The sequence below is a fragment of the Microtus pennsylvanicus genome, chromosome 12 (assembly GCF_037038515.1).
Source record: "Microtus pennsylvanicus isolate mMicPen1 chromosome 12, mMicPen1.hap1, whole genome shotgun sequence".
In the NCBI taxonomy this organism is placed as follows: Eukaryota; Metazoa; Chordata; class Mammalia; order Rodentia; family Cricetidae; genus Microtus; species Microtus pennsylvanicus.
This window is the reverse complement of record NC_134590.1, coordinates 17,985,282-18,006,516: the sequence shown is the minus strand read 5'-3', so window position 1 is coordinate 18,006,516 and position 21,235 is coordinate 17,985,282. Positions and strand designations below refer to the sequence as shown.

Sequence of the window (21,235 nt, the reverse complement as noted above, 5' to 3'; positions counted from 1 at the left end):
GATTTTATTTAGAGTATCTTGACATTAAGTTTGTCTCTAGATGAAAAATAACAGCATGTGGCTCAATGTTATATGTGAAAACTATGAATTTAACCACATGCAAAGAGAGTATTTTTGCTTCTTCTTTAACAGTTGTCCAACTCTCTTCTGTTCCCATGGACACAGGCACCTGTACATCCAATCTGAAGTTCTCCAAGTTCTGTTATTCCTTACCATATCTCAGAGCCAAAATAAGAGCCATGAACTATGTACAAACCATCCATTCTGTGTCTACAGTATCAGCACAAAGCCTGTTCCAGAATGTTACCTTTCTGCAATCAGAGAATGCAGTCTTAATGAATACATTGAACTTACAATGGTTGAGAAAGTTGTCGGTTTCTGTCTTGTTGATTTCTGAAATACACACAAATGGAGAACAGGATGGGGTGAGCATAACAGAATTTCACTGTGTGAGGTTTTCAGCACTAGACAGCTGATAAATTTCTAAGACAGTATTCTTGGGTTATAAGGAAAGAAATATAGTTACATTATCACCGACTTGTCTCTTTTTTGTAACTCTTTCAAAAATGAGAGGAGGCATGAACAATGAACCTGGAACTCTGGTGTAAAAAGAAGCATACAGACAACCCGTTTATAATGTAAAAAGAAGCATACAGATAACCCGTTTATAATGTACATTACTGTTGCATTTCTCAATAATGCTGATTCATGAGTTTTGTGTTGAAACCGAAGAATGTGAGTTTTAAACCAGAAAATAGGATCCTGGGAGTAAATGGCCCCTCTTCGAAAAATATTAAATAAACTATAATATTGATTCCTTAAGTGCAATAATAGTTTTACTAAACATCATTTCAGAACATTTTACTATGAAATAGCATAGTTCTTACATGTAGCACGATCCTCAGCTCCATGAGCACAATTAAAAATAATGTTTCTCCTCTCTAAATTTCCTTTCTGCTAGGGTTTTGGATATACAAGACCACCCACAACTTCCCTCTCAGTTCAGCTAGATCCTTACCTCGGCAACACTCAGCAGTCAGGACCTAGTCATATGCAAACACTTGCTCAAGTAAAGGGTACAGAATAGCCTAAGCACTCACATTTCCTGACTTAAACGATTCTCTTTGAACTCATAGACAGGTGTTCTAAAGGGAAATCATATTAATCTATTAGTTTATCTTCTGGTACTTAATGATTTTGACATACTGAGGTTTGTATTACAGACATTCTTCTTTTTTAAATTTATTTATTTTTATTTCATTTGCATTTATGTTTTGCCTCCATATATGTCTCTGTGATAGTGTCAGAGCCCTGAAACTGGAGTTACAGGCAGTTGTGAGCTGCCATGTGGGTGCTGGGAATTGAACCTGGGTCCTCTGGAAGAGCCGTCAATGCTCTTAACCTCTGAGGCATCTCTCCAGTCCCAATATAATCTTCCTTTTTACCTTCTCCATCATGCCATCATGGGGAAGTGGGAGACATAAGGAAGATGGATTATTGAATCTCAATTGCAATTCAGCTACTTTAATAATCTGTTTCATTACATCTATCCTCTACCAAAACTCCTTTCTAAAAGTGCAGGTTTTGTCTGTTCCCATCCCAAGAATAGCTTTGTGCTTTGCTTTCATGTCATTCTGTTACTACCCTGAAATCCTTAGTCATTTTGTCTTGTGACGTGTGCTTTGAAAGGGAAGCCCAGTGTGCTATTCAAACACAGTATGAACGGAGAAAGTGTATGGAACTTGTGTGTCTGTGATGTCTCACAATGCCACTTGCAAGTATCAGTTGTGATGCTCTGTGAAATCAGAATCCTGGTGAACACACAACACGTGGCAACATAGCAAGACAAGCAGACAAATGTGTTCAACTCAGCCCCAAAAATGGAGGGAGAAGTGGCGGCAAAGAAGGGCATGTTTGTGTCTGAACAAGAAATTTGTAGAACCCAGGAAGAAAGCAATGGCATTCTAGTAAGCACAAATGTACTTGACACCCTATCATATTTTGTGGCTCAATTATTTGTGTCTATTAGCTCATTGTTTTAGCTGAAAATAATCATACTGAAAGAAAGATAGGGAAATTTATAGACCCTTTTCTACCCAGTCTTTCCTTTCTCATCAATGAGCCAAAGACAGAAAGCTTTGAAAAGATGTGTCATATTAAGAGGGGAATTAGAAATAGTCAGCTTAGGTTTGTGTACCATTCTCACAGTGTTGCAACAATAATGAAATGCACTGTCCTTCTGCATCTATAGAGGTTTAGTGTAAGGATTCCCAAAGATGTCAAAACACCAACCACGCTCGGAAATGGTTCAGTGTTTGCATGTAACACATATACATCTTCCTCAACACTTTAAATATCTCTAGATTACCTATAGCACCTGATAATATAAATTCGAGGCAGATAACTGTTGTTTGCAGAAATAACAAGAAAATGTTTATACTCAGTAACAATAATTTTTAATATTTTTGGTTTTGCAAAAATAATGTGGCTTTCTAACTCCATGGATATGGAGTCATGAACCAATAGGGCAACTGTCCTTACATGAACTATAAAATATTATTGCATAGTCATTTGTAGTCTCAGAAAATATAAACAAACAAAAATGTCTACTTCAATCTCTCTAAATACAGTTGTGCAACACACAAAAATGAATATATGTGAATTACAGTTGTTCACTGGAAATGATCTTAAGAAGTAGCTATGAGAAAATATATTAAAGCTTTCCCTGCATGCATACTCTCAGAACATGCAATGGAAGCAACAACAGCAGAAGAATATCCAATGCCACTTTTTCCATGTATAATTAGGCTCTGGATCCAACATACAAGGCACAATAAAGACAATTCTTGGGAGGAAAAAATTTTAACTGAATGTTTAAAGCTATTTTAAAATTATGTTATGTAAGAGCACAGCACACCAACCTACTTTTAATTTCAACCGATTCAGGATCAACACTGGGGGGTCCTGTAGCATATTTCAGCTTTTCATGCAGAACATGTTCAACTATTTGGTGCACAGTTTCAGGATCCTCAGTAGAGCGGATGCGAAAAATCAGCAGCATGTGAGCCGACACTCCATCATATTCTTTACTATTGTTCAAAAATAAATAAATAAGGAAGGGAAAGAGAGAGGGGGGAAGTAAAGAAAGAATTGAGGGCGGGAGCAAGTTTGTGAGTGAAATTATTATGAATGGTTCTTTGGTTTTCTTTTTTATATATAACACTTTGTTTTCTTAAAAGTTAAACATTGAGCTCAGCTTCCTGTCCTTCCATCAATCAGATCCACCTTCTCTGCTCCTGTGTTCTTCTAGTGTCTTAACTCATTGGCTCTCTAAGTGTTCATGCTTCCCCTAAACTTGTGCTTCTTCATGTTACAGCCCCAAAGGAAGAAAGAACAAGCGACAGGAGATCATTAAGATGAATCTGGCAAGCTGGAAAGGACAAGAGAGTTAAACTGGTGGTGCTTAGTTATTTTATGAACTAAGAGGCCCAGGTGAAAGAGGCTTGTCTGGCACCTCAGGTTTCTCAGTGGTGTGATTAATTCTTCTTGAGTTAGGGAATTCACCATGCAGCCTTTTGCCAGGTGGGAAGGAACAGGCAAATTGTTACAGAAATCAGGAAAACCACTTAGACTGGACATAGAAACAGATCCCAATAAGCATAAGACGCCATGTGGATGATGTGCCCCTTACGAGAATGAAAATTTATGAAGTAGAGGGCCAAAACACACTATCTCAGGTATACAATTTTTAAGGATAAAATCAGAGATATCAACTAATCACAGACTGGGAATTAATTCAGAGTGGTATCATTTAAATAATACTGTAAACAGTTCTCATCCCGTTTTTGAAGAATATGAATAATATGTGTTAGAATACATTATTTAAGATCCATAGTAGCATTTTACTTCAAGTGTTGTGTTTTGCCAGGTAATTACACACCTATAATCTGAAGACTAAGGCAAAAAGATTGGAGTTCAAAACAAACCTGGACTACAACACAAGACCTTGTCTCCAACACAAAAGAACAACAGTAGGAAATTATGCTCCGAACTTGCTATTTAGCAATAATTGGTAAGAGTTTCAAAATCCCCTTAGGCAAATGTTTGGAGCATAAAAATGCAGAACAGAAGAAATAGGCTAAATTAACTGGGATAGGGGGTGGGTAATGCAAGACATGAAGACAAAGATCTCATTTGCCAGGGTATTGCTAGCTACTCAGTCCCCAAATCTGATGATTAGTTCACACACACACACACACACACACACACACACACAATCATTGGCACCAATGATTATACCTGTCCTCAACAGGCATGTTGCACATGTTCATTTTCAAATTACAAACTAAAGTACACTTTAGTCTATGGATTTCATAGAGCAGGTGAATAAATGCTTGTTAAATTGAATCACATCAAATCATCAGTGTTTTAATATATATTTATTACTGACCAAGTTAAAATTTTTAGCATTAAAAAATGTTGTTTCCACATTAAGTTAAATCTAGAATAACATCTTAGGTCTACATACGTGAACTTGATAATGTGAGCCTTGACAAGTTGTCCCCTCAGTGGAGATCTATAAAATGCATTTTTCACCTGTTAAAAGACATTTGAAACTCATCAACAAAAGCAGTTTTTTCAAATTCTTCATGTTACTCCAATGCTTTGGAGCAAATTAAAATACAAGACAAAACAAGTGAGCAAACAAAACACAGACCATTCATAATGTACTGAACCTGAAGAATCCTCTCTGGCATCCTACCCAGTGTTGGGAGCTGAGCTCTGCATTCAGAATGACAGCCACATTGAGGCCAGCGCAGACCTATACCTTCTGCTCAGAAGGACATCAAAGACAGTGAGCCTGCTGTTTCCTTGAAACAGTTCGCCCTCCACTTCCTGATTTAAGAAATTTTACAGCAGATAGACAAGAACAATGGAACATTTATCTTAGTTTTTCACATTTCTATCACTGTGACAAAATGCCTGAGTCAAACAACTTAAAGGAGAAAGAAATTGTCTGGACTGGTGGTTTTGGAGAAGGAAGGGAATAGTCTCCCTAAGTGAGAGCGGGTTGTAAAAATGAATGTGCGTCAGTGTTGTATGAGACGGTAACTAAGTGTGCTCATATACTGGGTGCCCAGCTCGACAGTGGAAATGCTCCAAGAAAGTCTCATTGACTGGAGTTCTGAAAAAACACAGCTACAAAGTTTCTCTAGTAAGATGATAGTATTTTTATGAAACTATTTCTTGCTGTAGTAGTTCAAATGAATTTGAAGTTTAAAATTCAGGACTTGAGCAAGTAAAGCTTTCAGTTCCTTCTTGTTTTCAGTGTGTAAGTCGTCTCAGGACAGAGTGAACACAAATGGGTGAATTGCAGAAAGAGTTAGCTTTTTTCTTCTATTCTTCTATTTCTTTGATTCCTGAATCTGTCCTCCACTGATGTTACTGTGACCATCATATGGATATGTCCTTGTATTGGTGATTCATTTGGAAGTTTTTACTTAAGGGTTTATTTTTATCAAGTAATTTCAAAATTATTGATTTGGAAGCTACTAAATATCTATATTACTTTAAATTGAAATCCATTTGGATCTTAGAAAGTTTATTTTGACAAATGGCAAAAACAAGCAAACAAACAAACAAACAAAAGGGATATAGTAGCATGTTGACTTTCTGAGCTCCATTCCCTTTCTTTCTTTACATGTGTGTTAATATTATGGAACACATGTCTCACTCTCAAGTACACAGGCCACCAGGATCTCAGAGAATGCGCAGTTTCTCTGAAAGGGTGTCAGTTGGTCTAAGGTTTAGACATGGTTGGAACGTCTCCCAGGACTTCACGAAACTGCAATTTAATCCCCATTGTAATGTAGTAAGAGAGTGAAAAACCATAGTGCTTAAAGGTGGGGCATTCAGGAGGTGAGTCAGACTAGATAGGTTATGAGGGCAGAGCCCATGACTGAATCCTGGTGGCTCTGAAGAAGAGAGAGAGAGCAGAAGAGACTCAGTACTCAACCGCTCTCTGTCTTTTGTCTAGTGATGTGGTAAAGTCCCCTGCTGAATCTGCCAAGAAGGGAAGGCCATCATCAGATGCAACCCTTAACCCAGCACTTTTCAACCCAGGAACCAAAATAAACCTCCATTCACTAGAATATATACTATTGAAGTATTTCATGGTAGCAACAAAAACAAGCCAATGCAAGTTATTTCCATTCTGTCTCTATTCAGAATATTAAAACTAAAAGACATGTGTGCAAGTTACATTAACCTAATACCTAAATTAACATACAAGGATATTTGTCTGGAGCGAAAGGTGATCTGCCACACATTGACATGGCACTGACTGACATCAGCTGATAGGAGTTTCTCTTCAATTCTCTTTCCATCACATCATATGTAAATTGTCTCACTAGCCAAGAACCTTCCAGATTGTGGTTGAGGTAATATAGCGATGGGAATTCATCACTCAAGCCTTTGTTCTTTTGTTCTGTGCTGCTGGTTTTCTGTTTTCTTAACTATTAAATCCTCCCCCGGATGAATACTAATGTCTTATATACACCAAATGGATGTATTTGATGTCTACAAGTAAAGCATAGTGTTATAAGCATGGAGAAGATGTCACTTACCATAGTTTCAATTCTCTGGCTCATTTCTGTGAAATTTTTAGAAGCCTCTTTTCCAAACTCAGCATAAAGCTTATCACTTGTGAATGGCAATGTGCTGTAGTAATTGTAGGTCCTCCTCTGATCTACAAGGGAAGAAGTAAAACCCATCAAAATCTTTATCAGATATATAAAGCGTGATTATGACTCCACTTGGTGCTTACTTAAAACACTAAGACAAGAAGGAATGCTGATGGTCATCAGCTCCATCATCCTGTTCCAGGCTCCCGGGTGATCTCAGAATAAAGGGATATACTTATCACACTGTATTATATAGACTGTAAAACTTGTGAGAAACGCCTGGTGCTCTGGAGTGCCATGCGAATACCGCATGGGAACTGTGAGCTAATTACTCAGCGGTTATCCATTCCCTAGTTAGCCCAAAGAATATGCGGCCATGCCAGCCGAATGAGCACATCAGGTTGTGTTGAGAAGCTACCAATGGTTGAATTATTTTATATTAAAGAAGTAGACCCTCCCAATGCATTAACGACTCATCAATTCTGAACTCTAGTTTGAGAAAATGTATTTTCACTGGAAATGGAAATGAGCGGAGGGAGAATTTTTTTTAAGTTTTTTTTGAAACAGAGTTTCTCTGTAGCTTTGGAGCCTGTCCTGGAACTAGCTCTTGTAGACCAGGCTGGCCTCGAACTCACAGAGATCCGCCTGCCTCTGTCTTCCAAGTGCTGGGATTAAAGGCGTCTGCCACCACTACTCAAACTCCAGAAAGCAGAAATTTAGGGAGCTAGAATTCCCACCTGGTGTAACCTTCCATAGACACTATATAGGTTTACTGGACTCCTCTGTCAGAGAACTCGTTTTCCACCTCTAGGTTTAGGGGATGTCTTGTCTGGTGTCCAGTCTCTACTGCCAATTCATACAACCTGGTTTGTTGACATATTGCAGGGTCAATGTAGTACAAATTTCCTCTTCTACACATCAATTAGTTGGAAACTTGTGTCTACCTTTCATGTATATTAATGTTTACCACATTTCTGTGAGAGAGATATTGTACCAAGCATTGCAACCATAACAGTAGCCTAAGACCATTGAAAATAGTTATTGTAAGAAAATGGACTATGCCCCACCCAGGCTCAGGCTCTGTTGACAGAGATTTCTATCCCACCAGATCCCACAGCCATTCAGTCCCAAAGAAACATATAGAGGCTTACATTAATTTAAAACTGGTTGCCTATTAGCTGAGGCTTCTTATTAACAAATTCTTACATCTTAAATTAACCCATAATTCTTGTTTGTGTTAGCTATGTGGCTTGGTAACTTTTATCAGTGAGGCATTCTCATCTTGCTTTTTTTAAGTCTGGGTGATGACTGCAGACTGAGCTTTTCCTCTTCCCAGAATTCTCCTATTCTGGTCATCCCAGCTATATTACTGCCTGACTACTAGCCAATCAGCATTTTATTAGACCAGTACAAGTGACAAATCTTTACAGGGTACAAAACCATTGTCAGACAGCAAAGTTCTTTCCTCTTCCTTTCTTTCTTTTCATTCTTCCCTTAAACCCCAGCAAAAAAGGGAATTAACACCAAGCACTAGCATCTCAGGTGTAGGCACTCAGGCTATTCCTACACCTCATTTGCCTTACAATAACCCCTTTAGAAAGCTGTGCTATCTTTATTTAGGGATTTCCAGTCTCAGCAATGTAAATAACTTGACAAAAATAAAGTGACAAAGCCAAAAAATACAAAATTTCAAAACAAAGCACAGACTCCTTTGAATGTCCTAGAATGAAAAAAGCAAAACAAAACAAATACCCAAGGGCGGTGGTGGTGCACACCTTTAATCCCAGCACTTGGGAGGCAGAGACCAGTCTGGTCTACAAGAGCTAGTTCCAGGACAGACTCCAAAACCACAGAGAAACCCTGTCTCAAAAAAACCAAAAAAAGAAAAAGAAAAAAGAAAAAAAAACCTGTACAATACAAATACCCACTCATTAAAACTATTGGGAGAGAGAGAGAGAGAGAGAGAGAGAGAGAGAGAGAGAGAGAGAGAGAGAGAGAGAGAGAGGTGGTGATGGTGCACTCCTTTACTTTAAGCTTTAATTCCAGCACTAGGGAGGCAGAGGCAGGTGGATCTCTGTGAATTCAAGGCCAGCCTGGTCTAAAAGTAAGTTCAAGGGCAGCCAGGACTGATACACAAAGAAACCCTATCTTGAAAAATAAAACAAAAAATTCTATGTGTGCAGGTCACACGTGTGTGTGGCATAAATGCCATGGGAAGCATCTGAAGGTCAGAGGACAACTTGTGGAGTCAACTCTCTCCTTATGCCTTTACATGGCTTCCAATGATCAAAATCAAATGGTCAGTCATACATGGCCAGCACTTTTGTGTAATGAGCCTTCTTGCAGGTTTCAAAAATTACGAAATTTTAATATAACATTAATTCAAAAAACCCTGGCAAAGTTAATACCTTGGCCAAATCTAGAGGATTTGGCAGGACAGAAAAAGAAATTGATGGTCACTTTAACAGGCCCAAGTAGCAAATGAAGTATGAAGAAAAAGCATAGGCTGGAGACAATAAAAGTTCAGGAATTTCTGAGTAATCTCAACTTAAGTGGGGGACAAGAGAGAGGGAGTGTTTTTGTTACTTCTCCTTCTATACAAATCTTACCTTGAATGGCCAAAATGTCAGGAATAACAGGCAAGTACCTGAAATATACATGCTTGAAAGAAAAGTTTTCAAGCTACTGAAATATTGAAAAGTTGTGTAATTATCTTTATAAACTACTGCTATTCTATTCTGCATTTTATTTTACCTTATTAGGCAGTATAATATGTTTGTGGGGGGTGTACGTGTGTGTGTGTGTGTGTGTTTGTGTGTGTGTGTGTGTCCTGATTTCATAAAGTGAGGGTCAAAATGATGTTTTTCCAAACCTAGTCACATGTCTTTACTCTGTAACACAACTATTTGGTTTGGCATGAGAATTACAGAATGCTCATTGTTTTAGTTACTCCATTGTTAGTTTCCACCCCCAGATGGCAAATCACACATCACATACAAAACAGTAACATACAAGAATTACTATTTATTCAGGTGTGGTGTGTGGGAAGTCCTGTGTTACAGTTTCTGAGCTGATCATCCACACAATATGACGCAGGAACCAGTTACTGAAAAACATGACCTGGTTTTCAGTGTACACGTGTGAGTAAGATCCATCACCTTACACAACTTGGTTTAGGAAGAGGCAAAGGGGATGGAGGAAGAAGTGCTTTTCTCTCACAAAAGTGACCAAGTCTCTAACATTGCAAGGGGTTTCTTATGAAACCAGATACTCCTAAAACCACGTCACTTGTTTTTGTCACTCACTATTAAATAAACATTTATAAGGGACTTAATATATGCCAGGAATATTAAAACTTTTTGAAATATAAAACCGAGTAAGTTATAACCTTACATATGCATAGAGAAATAATAATACTTACAACATAATGAAGCTCAGTATATTCATAACAGATCTGTGTCGCAATGTTATTTTAGCAACTCTTTTGTATTAAAAATGTTCCAGAGAAATTTCTATTACCAAAATAAAGATACCCCAGCTTTAAAGACCTACATGTGTATAAACAGCACCTCAAAGAAAATCTGTTTTAAGCATTTTTTTAACCACCCAAAAGAGATGTATCCACTGTGGTCTGGAAATTGAGATTGTACTTTGTAGATAGCGCATAAAGATAAACAGATTACAGATAGCTCTTTCTCTGTAGGCGAAACACCTGCCTCAGATTCCCAATTAAATTAGAATCAAGTGATTAGCTTCTAAAGTTTCAAAGCCTTCAATATCAACATATAATCTAGTCACTCAGGGAGATATTAAGCTAAGAGGTCATAGTTGAGTCAACTAATTAAAACGCAAGGCACAGTACAGGGAAACTTCAGAAGGGTTCTTACATCCTGGAAGAATAGCTCTGTAGTCCCCTGGGTACCTTCTTCATAACAGCAACTAGCAGTTCATCTGGCAGTGAGAGACCTGGTTACCACAAAGTGAAGCCCCTCATAATTAAGCTCAGCATATCGTGTCCTCTGTCATCATCACATTCTGAAATAAGATTTTAAGTTAACATAGGCACTTATTTAATAACACATCATTGTGAACATCTTTCCAACTTACTGAGTGCACAACAGAGTTTAGCTTTACATCATAGTTCAGTGTCTAATTCATTTATTGAAATATTAAGATTTTGATGAACTAGATTTTTTTTAAATCAAGGTTATTGTCCTGTGACCTCAGCTAATTCAAGACATCATATTCTAGCTAATCTGTGGTCTTCCCCTGTTTAAGGCCCCTTCATACACTTCCCAGTTATTAAGGAAAGTAGCATTTTATTCTTAGTAGGAAGCGCTGTTCCCTTAAAGATGGAAGGATGAAGCCTCCTTGGTTTGTGGAGATTAAAATGAAAAACAAAGCAGTCAAAGAGTTCTTATGCAAATAAATCATAGCAATGAAGAAACAACCCCGAGGCAAGACAAAACAGGAAATTCCATGAGGAAATAACTGGAGTAGGTCACATGATACCATGGCATCTCATACTTACTATATCTGACATAGTGAACGGTGAGCCCAATGCACACAGCCAGGACAATCAGGGACAAAAAAGAGATGAGGCCAATAACCCAGGGCTCCACACGAGTTCTCTTCCTGGCCCTCACCACAGGCGGCCTGAGGAAGGGAGTAAACAGATGGATTACACGGCCGTACATTTCTCAGGTACACTCTGGACAAGTTAGCAACACTGGACTTTCAGATGGCCGTGTGCTGTCTTGGTTCCCAGCTGCTGAGACAAACCCTGCCTGACCTTGGGCAAGTAATTTGTTTCTTTTCTTTATTTATGGCACAAAGATGATAGGAATAGTCCCTATATTATAGGAACTAAACATTATTTGTAAGGACTAAACAATAGTTCTATATATAAAATAATAACAAGAGTGCTTGGCTTATACATGGGGCTTCTGGACTAGTTAGCTGTCCTGTGTCCCACAAGCAGCTTACAAGCTACAGAGTAGGTGCTGTAGAGCTATCCATTTAAAGCTTGTTTCTAGACAGTAGAATTTTCAATGGCTTATGAAATGTGGTAAAGCATAAACTGCATAATACGCTGCAGATCTAATTCGACTTGCCTTCCAATTTCATGATCCAGTTCCAAACCTAACCTTGAGGGTGCACAGAAGGGATTATGGAAGTCCTCCTAAAATCCCTAGTGTTTGAGCTAATATTTATCTATAAGTTTTTGTCATGTTTTGGGAGCCCTTTTTGTGTGACTTCATCTTTTCCTCAAAGCTCAGTCCTAACACCTGAAGGTAAACCAGACTTTTGTTTGATTAATTCAACTGCCAGTTATTCAGATTATATATTCCAGTTGGTAAGAGAATTCAAATACTGAAGAAAAAAAAGTCACTGCTTGGTAAGGATTTGGCTGATTTTTTTTTTTAATTAGCTATTTCTCATGTCTATAAATTGAGTGGAATGGGCTTCTTTCTAAAATTCTACTCATCCAATACGTGAAAGATGGAAAGAATGTCATGGCCTGGTGGGGAAGTTCTGTGTAGGGATAAGTCCCGCCCCTTAGGGGGCGTGTTCGCCTCGGGCTAATGTCTGCCTATAAATTTGGCGAGCGTGCTCTGAGCTTCCTCTTCTACTTTCCTGGTCTCCGCGGGAACGGTGGTTCTGTAAGTCTATTTCTACATTAAAACTATATATATCTTTACAAACTGTCTGCATTCGTTTACGCCGCTACATTTTGGCGTCCAACGTCGGGCTATTTTGCCCTCGACTCAAGCGGGTAGCCCGCTAGCTAACACAGCACCCTCCTGGGTGCTGTTTTTCAGTTCGTGACTCCGGCCCTAGTGCCGAGTCCGAGACATACTCGGCCACACAGGCCCATTCTGCCTGCCTTGGCTAAGTTTTACAGCGGAACCCCACTGCCTGAATTAGCGGAAGTTTAAGTACCTGCGGTTTTACAACAAAAGCTGCCACAGCGGCAGATTTGGTCTGACACAAAGTGACTTGGCAGGGCAGTGGTGGCGCACGCTTTTGATACCAGCACTTGGGAGGCAAGGGCAGGCGGATCTCTGTGAGTTTGAGGCCTGCCAGGCAGTGGTAGCACACGCCTTTAATCCCAGCACTTGGGAAGCAGAGGCAGACGGATCTCTGTGAGTTTGAGGCCTGCCAGGCCGTGGTAGTGCACGCCTTTAATCCCAGCACTTGGGAGGCAGAGACAGGCGGATCTCTGTGAGTTCGAGGCCAGCCTGGTCTACAAGAGCTAGTTCTAGGACAGGCTCCAAAAACACAGAGACCAACAACTGGCAGGAACCGAATATTGCAGGTAAAAGATTTTTTCTTTTATAAATAAAATGTCTGAACACATTACTGTTCAAGAATTTAACAGTTTTTTTAATTGTACCATGTGGGAGATTTTACAAGAGGTGTCTGTCGCGCCACCTCTATGGATCCTTCTGGGATTCGTAGTTTTCATTGGCACCAAATGGTTTGATAATAGAAATATGATAAAGTCTTTACAAGACGAATCCAGGATTCTTAAGGCAGAGATAGAACGCTTAAAAACAATTGAGAATGATAACAATCTTCTCAAGAATCAGTTTGAAGTTCTCCAGACTGATAACAATCTTCTCAAGAATCAGTTTGAAGTTCTCCAGACTGATAACAATCTTCTCAAGAATCAGTTTGGAGTTCTCCAGACTGATAACAATCTTCTCGAGAATCGGTTTGAAGTTCTCCAGGCTGATAACAATCTTCTCAAGAATAAGTTTGAGGCTCTCCAGGCTGATGTTAAGGAGAAATTCATTACTATGGAAGAGGGAACAGCTGATCTGGATCGTAAGGTTCAGTCCCTCTCTGTAGGAACTGAAACATTAGTGGCTGATATTAAGGAGAAATTCATTACTATGGAAGAGGGAACAGCTGATTTGGACAATAAGATTCAGTCCCTTTCTGTAGGAAATGAAACATTAACTGAGAGAATCAAAACTGCTGAATGTGACAATTGGATTTTGTCTAAAGCTTATGACAAATTGATGGAAAGAGTGTCAATACAAGAAGGCACAGTTTATGCCATAAAAATTATGTCCAAAGATAAGATGTTATCTCTAACGGACAAACTTCATACTTTAGAATCCTCAATGAAGGCTTTGGAACATAATTCTGGACAGGAGATTCAGACATTGCAGAAGGCAATAGTGAATAGAATTGAAAAGATTGAGGAATTTCTAAATTCTGATGAAGAAGAGCAAAGGGTAGAAGGGCAAATTTTAACTACATCTGTGGGTAAATCTCTCCGGGACAATTTCCACAAAGCTCTACCGACAGCTCTACCTGCCTTTCCAGTAATAACAACAGAGAAGGTGGTTGGTTCCAGAAACCCTAGGGTCATCAAGGAGGATACATGGGAGCCTGTCCGTATGAATGACCTCAAGGAAATTAAACAGGCTGTCATGACTTTTGGGATGCAAGCCTCTTTTGTTAAAGAGATGCTAAGATCTTGGGCCACGACAAACAAAGCAACCCCCTTGGACTGGCTCCAGCTGAGCTCTGCAGTACTTGAGAGTGGACCACAATTGAAATGGCAATGCTTATTCAGGCAAGAGGCTAAACTCTTAGAACAGCAGGAAAAAGCAAAGGGAATTGACATTTCCCTAGATAAAATTATAGGTGAAGGGCTCTTTTCCGACCCTCAGGAACAAGCTAATTTGGATGAAAACACACTCTCCATGTGTACTACAGCAGCCTTAAGGGCTTGGGACAGGGTACAAGACCCAGGACAGAGAATAGAATCATTTGTCAGAGTTAAACAGGGTCAGAGAGAACCCTTTAGTGACTTTTTACAAAGATTAACTAAGGCTGTACAAATAGGGATATCTGACCCAGAAGCAAGACGTATAATGATTGAGTCTTTGGCTTATGAAAATGCAAATGTGGAATGCAAAAGGATTTTGGGGCCTTTAAAGCTCAGATCAGCGCCTTTGGAAGAATGGGTCTTGCATACACTCAATGTTGATACATTTGATTATGGCACTGAAGCATGGGTAGAAGAAGCAATTTCCAATGGTAAAAGGAGACACCAGAATACCAAATGTTTTAATTGTGGCAAAATGGGTCATATGAAAAGGAATTGTAGACAACGGATTTTCAGAAATAATAATAATAATAATGCATCTTTCAGAAACAATAATAATAATAATGCATCTTCTAGAAATAACAGAAATAGGAGGACTCAGCCTTCAGGTTTATGTAGAAGATGTGGAAAAGGCAGACATTGGACGAATGAATGCAGGTCTACAAGAGATAGACAAGGCAACCTGATACAGTCGGGAAACGTGAGAGGGGGGGCCTCACAGGCCCCCATGGCAAACATGGTTCAGTCATATCCAGTTTCTGCAGAGAACGTGCCTCATCAGGACAATTAGGAAGCCCCATGCCTACTGTTACAAGCAATAATGATCAGAAAGATAAGTTACGTGTGTTTTGGCAAACTTCTATAAACGATCAAAGACCTAAACTGAGAGTGTGTGTAAATGGCATTTTTATTACTGGCCTGCTGGACACAGGTGCTGATGTAAGTATCATTACCCCAGAATCTTGGCATCCGTATTGGCCTCTTCAGAATGTAAATGTTCAGCTCCTGGGAATTGGAACCCTATCTCGAGTAAGGCAGAGCACGAGATGGGTTGAATGTATAGGGCCAGAGGGACAAATAGGAAAATTAAAGCCATATGTAGCCAATATCGCAATGAATTTATGGGGTCGTGACCTATTACAACAATGGAATACCGAAATTAACATTCCTGCTACTTCTAGAGCCTATAGTTCTGAGAATAATATTAAAAGATATTACAAATGGAGAAAACCGGCCATTCGGGCTGTACAAGAACAAGCAATTGATGTCCCTTCAGAGATACCAACAGCCTTGCCTCTAAAATGGTTGACTGAGAAACCAATATGGACAAAGCAATGGCCTTTAGCTGAGGAAAAGTTACAGGCTTTAGAACAGCTGGTACAAGAACAATTAGATGCTGGACATATAGAAGAATCTACCAGCCCTTGGAATTCTCCTGTATTTGTGGTTAAGAAAAAATCAGGTAAATGGAGAATGGTGACAGATCTCAGGGCCATCAACAAGGTTATTCAACCTATGGGCCCTCTGCAATCTGGAATTCCTTTGCCCTCTTTATTACCAAAAGGATGGCCTCTCATAGTTATTGATTTAAAGGATTGTTTTTTCACTATACCTTTGCAAAAAGAAGATAGAGAAAAATTTGCCTTCACAGTGCCTACTTATAACAATTCTCAACCTTCGAGGAGGTACCACTGGACCGTCCTCCCCCAGGGTATGTTAAATAGCCCCTCCCTGTGCCAATATTTTGTGAACCAACCATTGCAAATAATACGCAAGAAATTTCCCAAATCTATAGTATACCATTACATGGACGACATCTTGTTATCCGATTCAAACATGGATACCTTGAACAGACTGTTTGAAGAAATAAAGATACTTTTACCTAAATGGGGATTGCAAATCGCTCCTGAAAAGATTCAGAAGGGAGATTCTGTTAATTATTTAGGTTATAAAATAGGTTTGCAAAAAATTAAGACACAAAAAGCACAAATTAGGAGAGATCGCCTACGGACTCTTAATGACTTTCAAAGACTGTTAGGAGACATTTCCAGTCTACGACCAGCTATTGGAATAACACCTGATCTAATAATTCATTTGAACAAAACCTTGGATGGTGATAAAGATTTAAACAGTCCCAGAGAATTAACAGCTGAAGCAGAAAAGGAACTGACAATGATTGAGGAAAAATTACAACAGGCACATGTGGACAGGGTGAATCCAGAGCTCGATTGTATTCTTGTCATACTACCATCAAAAATTTCTCCTACAGGAATTTTAATGCAGAGAGATGATATTATTTTGGAATGGATCTTTTTACCACATAAACCAAGTAAGAAACTGAAAACTTATGTGGAAAAAGTCTCTGAGTTAATTATAAAAGGCAAGCTGAGACTTCGTCAACTAGCAGGCATAGACCCAGCAGAAATTATAGTGCCCTTCACTGCTGATGAACTAAAGAAATTATGGGAAGATAATGAACCATGGCAAAGAGCTTGTGCTAATTTTTTGGGAGACATTAATAACAACTATCCAAAAAGCAAGCGGCTTAACTTCATAAAGAGAACTTCTTGGATTCTTCCTCGAATCGTCCGTGATGCTCCAATAACTGGAGCCCGTACATTCTATACTGATGCCAATAAATCAGGGAAGGCAGGTTACAAATCAGAAGACTTGGATAAGGTGGAACAAAGTCCGTATAATTCTGTCCAGAAGGCAGAATTATATGCCATTCTTATGGTGCTAAGGGATTTTAAAGAACCTATTAATATAGTTACAGATTCACAATACGCAGAAAGAGTTATTTTACATATTGAAACTGCTGAATTTATACCTGATGATACTGAACTAACCTCATTGTTTCTCCAGGTTCAAGATTTGATCAGGAACAGGCTTTGCCCTATGTACATAACACACATCCGATCCCATACGGGTCTGCCAGGTCCTCTAGCACAAGGTAATGCAGAAATTGATCAATTACTGATTGGTAGTGTGCTACAAGCCTCTGAATTTCATAAAAAACATCATGTTAATAGCAAAGGTTTGAAGAAAGAGTTTTCAATTACATGGCAACAAGCTAAGGAGATTGTAAAGAAATGCCCTACTTGCTCTTTCTATAACCAAACGCCACTGCCTGCAGGGGCTAATCCAAAGGGCACCCAAAGGAATGAAATCTGGCAGATGGATGTGTTCCACTTTGCAGAATTTGGCAAATTAAAATATGTTCATCACACCATTGACACTTATTCAGGCTTTCAGTGGGCAACTGCTTTAAGTTCAGAAAAAGCTGATTCAGTAATCACTCATTTATTAGAAGTCATGGCTATCATGGGTATACCTACACAAATAAAAACGGACAATGGTCCTGCTTATGTTTCTAGGAAAATGAAACGGTTTTTTGATTATTACAATATCAAGCATGTTACAGGTATACCATACAATCCTACAGGTCAAGCAGTCATAGAAAGATCAAATCGAACTATAAAAGATATGTTGAACAAACAGAAAGGGGTGGAAAACACCCCCAGAAATAGGCTACATAATGCTTTGTTAACCTTGAATTTTCTCAACGCTAATGAGAAGGGAACAACGGCTGCAGAAAGACATTGGATAATGGAAAAGTCTACTGAACTAAATCAACCAGTTTATTTCAAGGATGTGCTGACCTCACAATGGAAGCCAGGATATGTGCTACGTTGGGGAAGGGGTTTTGCTCTTATCTCCACAGGTGAGGAAAAATTGTGGATACCATCAAAATTAATAAAGGTTCGGTTTGAAGAACAGAAGCCACTTGGAAAAGATAAATAACAATTCTTTCATAAGGATGGCGAACATACTGATGGTAAGAAATACAGATAGGTTTGGAGGCGGGGTTCTTTTCTTATCTCCACAGGAAAACACTCATCTTCAAAGAAATTAAGGAACCCTGAATATTTAATTACTGATGGATGGACACATTTTGTAAGTATTAATTTTTATTTATATATCTTATTAAACATTTCTTTATAAATATATAGAGCTGGTTTTGAAGTTGGACTCTGGCTCAGTCCTTCTCCAATTCCAAGCCTGTTAGTAAGAGAAAAACCCAGAGTTTCTGGAGTTTCTGTCTCATGTCAAGAGCCATGATATGGGACAGAAAGAAATATGAGTTTAGAAAACATCCTTGCTTTTCTTCATATCTATCATACTTTTCATTGAATATATGTATCATGCCTTTTATTGAATATATATATGTATGTATATATATGTCTATATGATTAATGTTTAAGTTTTTCACAATGAACAGTGAGTTTTTCCCGAAGTGACATTTGAAGTTTCCAGGAAGAAGATGGGGCCCCACAACAACAACTCTACCTGGTTGATATGACGTCATGATACTGATAGCACTACTACAAGACCTGTTTTGGATACCAGCTGCACAAGACGATCCCAACTTGGTTAGCTGAAATGGTGCACATCTTGTACAACATTCTGGCCAGACCTCCACAAAATACTCAGAGACTATTTGCAATTTTAAAAGACATTGATCTTGAAATTTAACCATCATTTTACTTTCACAGGATCCCCCAGAAAGAACGTCGCCCCCATGACAGCTGGAAGTAATTCTAGAGGACGACGTCCCCTCTCCCAGTAAAGTTTACCCCTGGGTTTAGGGACATCATTTAGGGGTTGGGAGGTTGGGGGAGGAATTTTATAAGCTCAGGGATCATTTTGAAAAAAAAAAAAAAGAGGGAATGATGGGATTATAGATTTATAATTGTGAGTTACTGCTTTTAGACAAATATATTGGTATCAATTCTTGTATATTGAAACAAAGTTAAATTATATTGACTATTGTATGCATGCATGTTTCTATGTCTGTTTAAAACATTTTTATATATTGACATATATTGTATTGATATATATATTGTATACATTTACCATATTGCGATGTACATTTCTACCTCTGATTAAGATACTTATATAATGTTTGTGCATTGATATATATTTACCATATTGCAATGTATATTTGTACAGTGTTTATATTTGGAGGTCATTATCCTCATTTGTTACACAGTTGTTTATTGTCTTTGTCTTTAAGTTAGATAGATATTGAGAATTATATAGATAAATAGTCATCTAAGTTTGTCATTTATAATCAGACTAATCAGGTTCTTTAGATATATAGAGATTATACTCAGTATAGATAGATAATCTTCAACCTCTTCAAAGAGCTGTAGAAAATGGCCTTTAATCTAACTCAGAGTTTCGTGATAGTGAGACACAATTGCTCCTGGCAACACCACTCCATTCCCGAGAGAATGTTGAGCACCAAAGACACTCCACCTGGAGCCTTTCTATTTGGCAGAACTGGCCTTTGGGCAAAGAAATGCCTATACCTCAACCACTGACACAGATACAGAGCGTGCATCAAAAGATAAAACAGGACTGTCATATCCTGCCAAGACAGGGTAAGATAGTTTTGAAAAGTTCCTTGCCTTTAATAATGGTATGTCAGTTATGTTAGGCCTTAGCCAAAATTGGTTGACTCAACATTGCAAACGAGACTTTGGGTGATTGCCCAGGTAGTCAGTTGTCTCTGTCAATTGTTGCACATTTTGGATATATCTCGTTTGTTAAGTAATATTTATTCCCTTCTGAGATCTTTGATGGAGTTGAAGATTATATAATTGTAGTTACTCTCTACATTATTTAGGCTCCTTGAGATAGAATGTTTAGCAAAGCTTTTGTTCTCAATATTGTTTGTTATATTTATTATTTGTTGTTATTGTATGTAGTTGTATTTGGTTTAGTTCTGTCTTATTTAGACAAAAAGGGGAGATGTAGGGATAAGTCCCGCCCCTTAGGGGGCGTGTTCGCCTCGGGCTAATGTCTGCCTATAAATTTGGCGAGCGTGCTCTGAGCTTCCTCTTCTACTTTCCTGGTCTCCGCGGGAACGGTGGTTCTGTAAGTCTATTTCTACATTAAAACTATATATATCTTTACAAACTGTCTGCATTCGTTTACGCCGCTACAGTTCTGGGTACCAAATCCCATTCAAGAGGATTGTACTTCCAGCCTTTTTATTACCAGCTCTGACTCAGACTCAAACCATTCAAATGCTGAGATTCGCCACCTCTCAATAAGGCACAGGACACCCATCCTGTCTGTAGCACCCCAGTGAGAGCAGGAAGCTTCTCATAATGTGAAAAGTACTTTGCAATAAATACTTTTTATTTATAGCAGTAAAGAGAACTCATTGCTTGGTATGTAGGACTACCAGGAAATGTCACATTGATTTTGTAGCACTGTAATTGCATCTTTGTGCCTGGTTCATAGAATAGGGAATATTTGTGTTACCATCTTCACAGGATCCTGCCTGTCCCAGCTGCCACTTATAAGGTATAATGTCTAGGCCCAAGGGACCCTAGTTGTTTCCCGCCCTTCTTGTTACAGTTTTCCCATGGGATGATTACCATGGAAACTTCAGTGTTCCCTCTCTGACCTCTTTGATCGTCAGTTCTCCCTTGAGCAGGGTTCCAAACACCTGTTCCTAGGATGGTAATTACTATAATATAAAAATACTTTTTCATCAGGTGCTTATTTTTTTCCATGTGTACTGTGCCCAAGAAGCACTTCAGCTTTATTCCTGCCCATTTATCTCTGAATGCTTGCTATTCATCTGTTGCAGAAGACGGGAGATGCATATAGCAGACGTAAGCAAGACTTTGGGGTTGATACGGGGAAGGGAGGTTTTTCAAAAAATGTCGTGCATGCCAGATGAAGAATATAAATTTATGTGTACACAAATCAGGATATAATGGCAAAAACGACATGGTTACTATGCTGAGATGTGTAGTATAAGTTGTATTTGTTTCACAGTGACTTCTTTAATCCAGAAAGAAATCCAAGCAAAGCAATCACTAAGTTGATGAGTGCAAATCTGCTT

At 38.7% G+C, this 21,235-nt stretch overlaps 1 protein-coding gene across 1 annotated transcript in view; it reads right to left on the bottom strand.

The window, feature by feature from the left end:
• The window catches only part of LOC142832353 (transmembrane protease serine 11E), an 86,931-nt gene that overhangs the window by 10,678 nt on the left and 55,018 nt on the right, over nucleotides 1-21,235 (bottom strand). The window contains exons 3-7 of the mRNA XM_075942789.1: nucleotides 11,215-11,339; nucleotides 6,627-6,748; nucleotides 4,529-4,596; nucleotides 2,926-3,089; nucleotides 355-393 (exon numbers count right to left, since the gene is read on the bottom strand). Of these exons, the coding sequence (XP_075798904.1) occupies nucleotides 355-393; nucleotides 2,926-3,089; nucleotides 4,529-4,596; nucleotides 6,627-6,748; nucleotides 11,215-11,339 (518 nt within the window). The remainder of the gene's footprint in view (nucleotides 1-354; nucleotides 394-2,925; nucleotides 3,090-4,528; nucleotides 4,597-6,626; nucleotides 6,749-11,214; nucleotides 11,340-21,235) is intronic.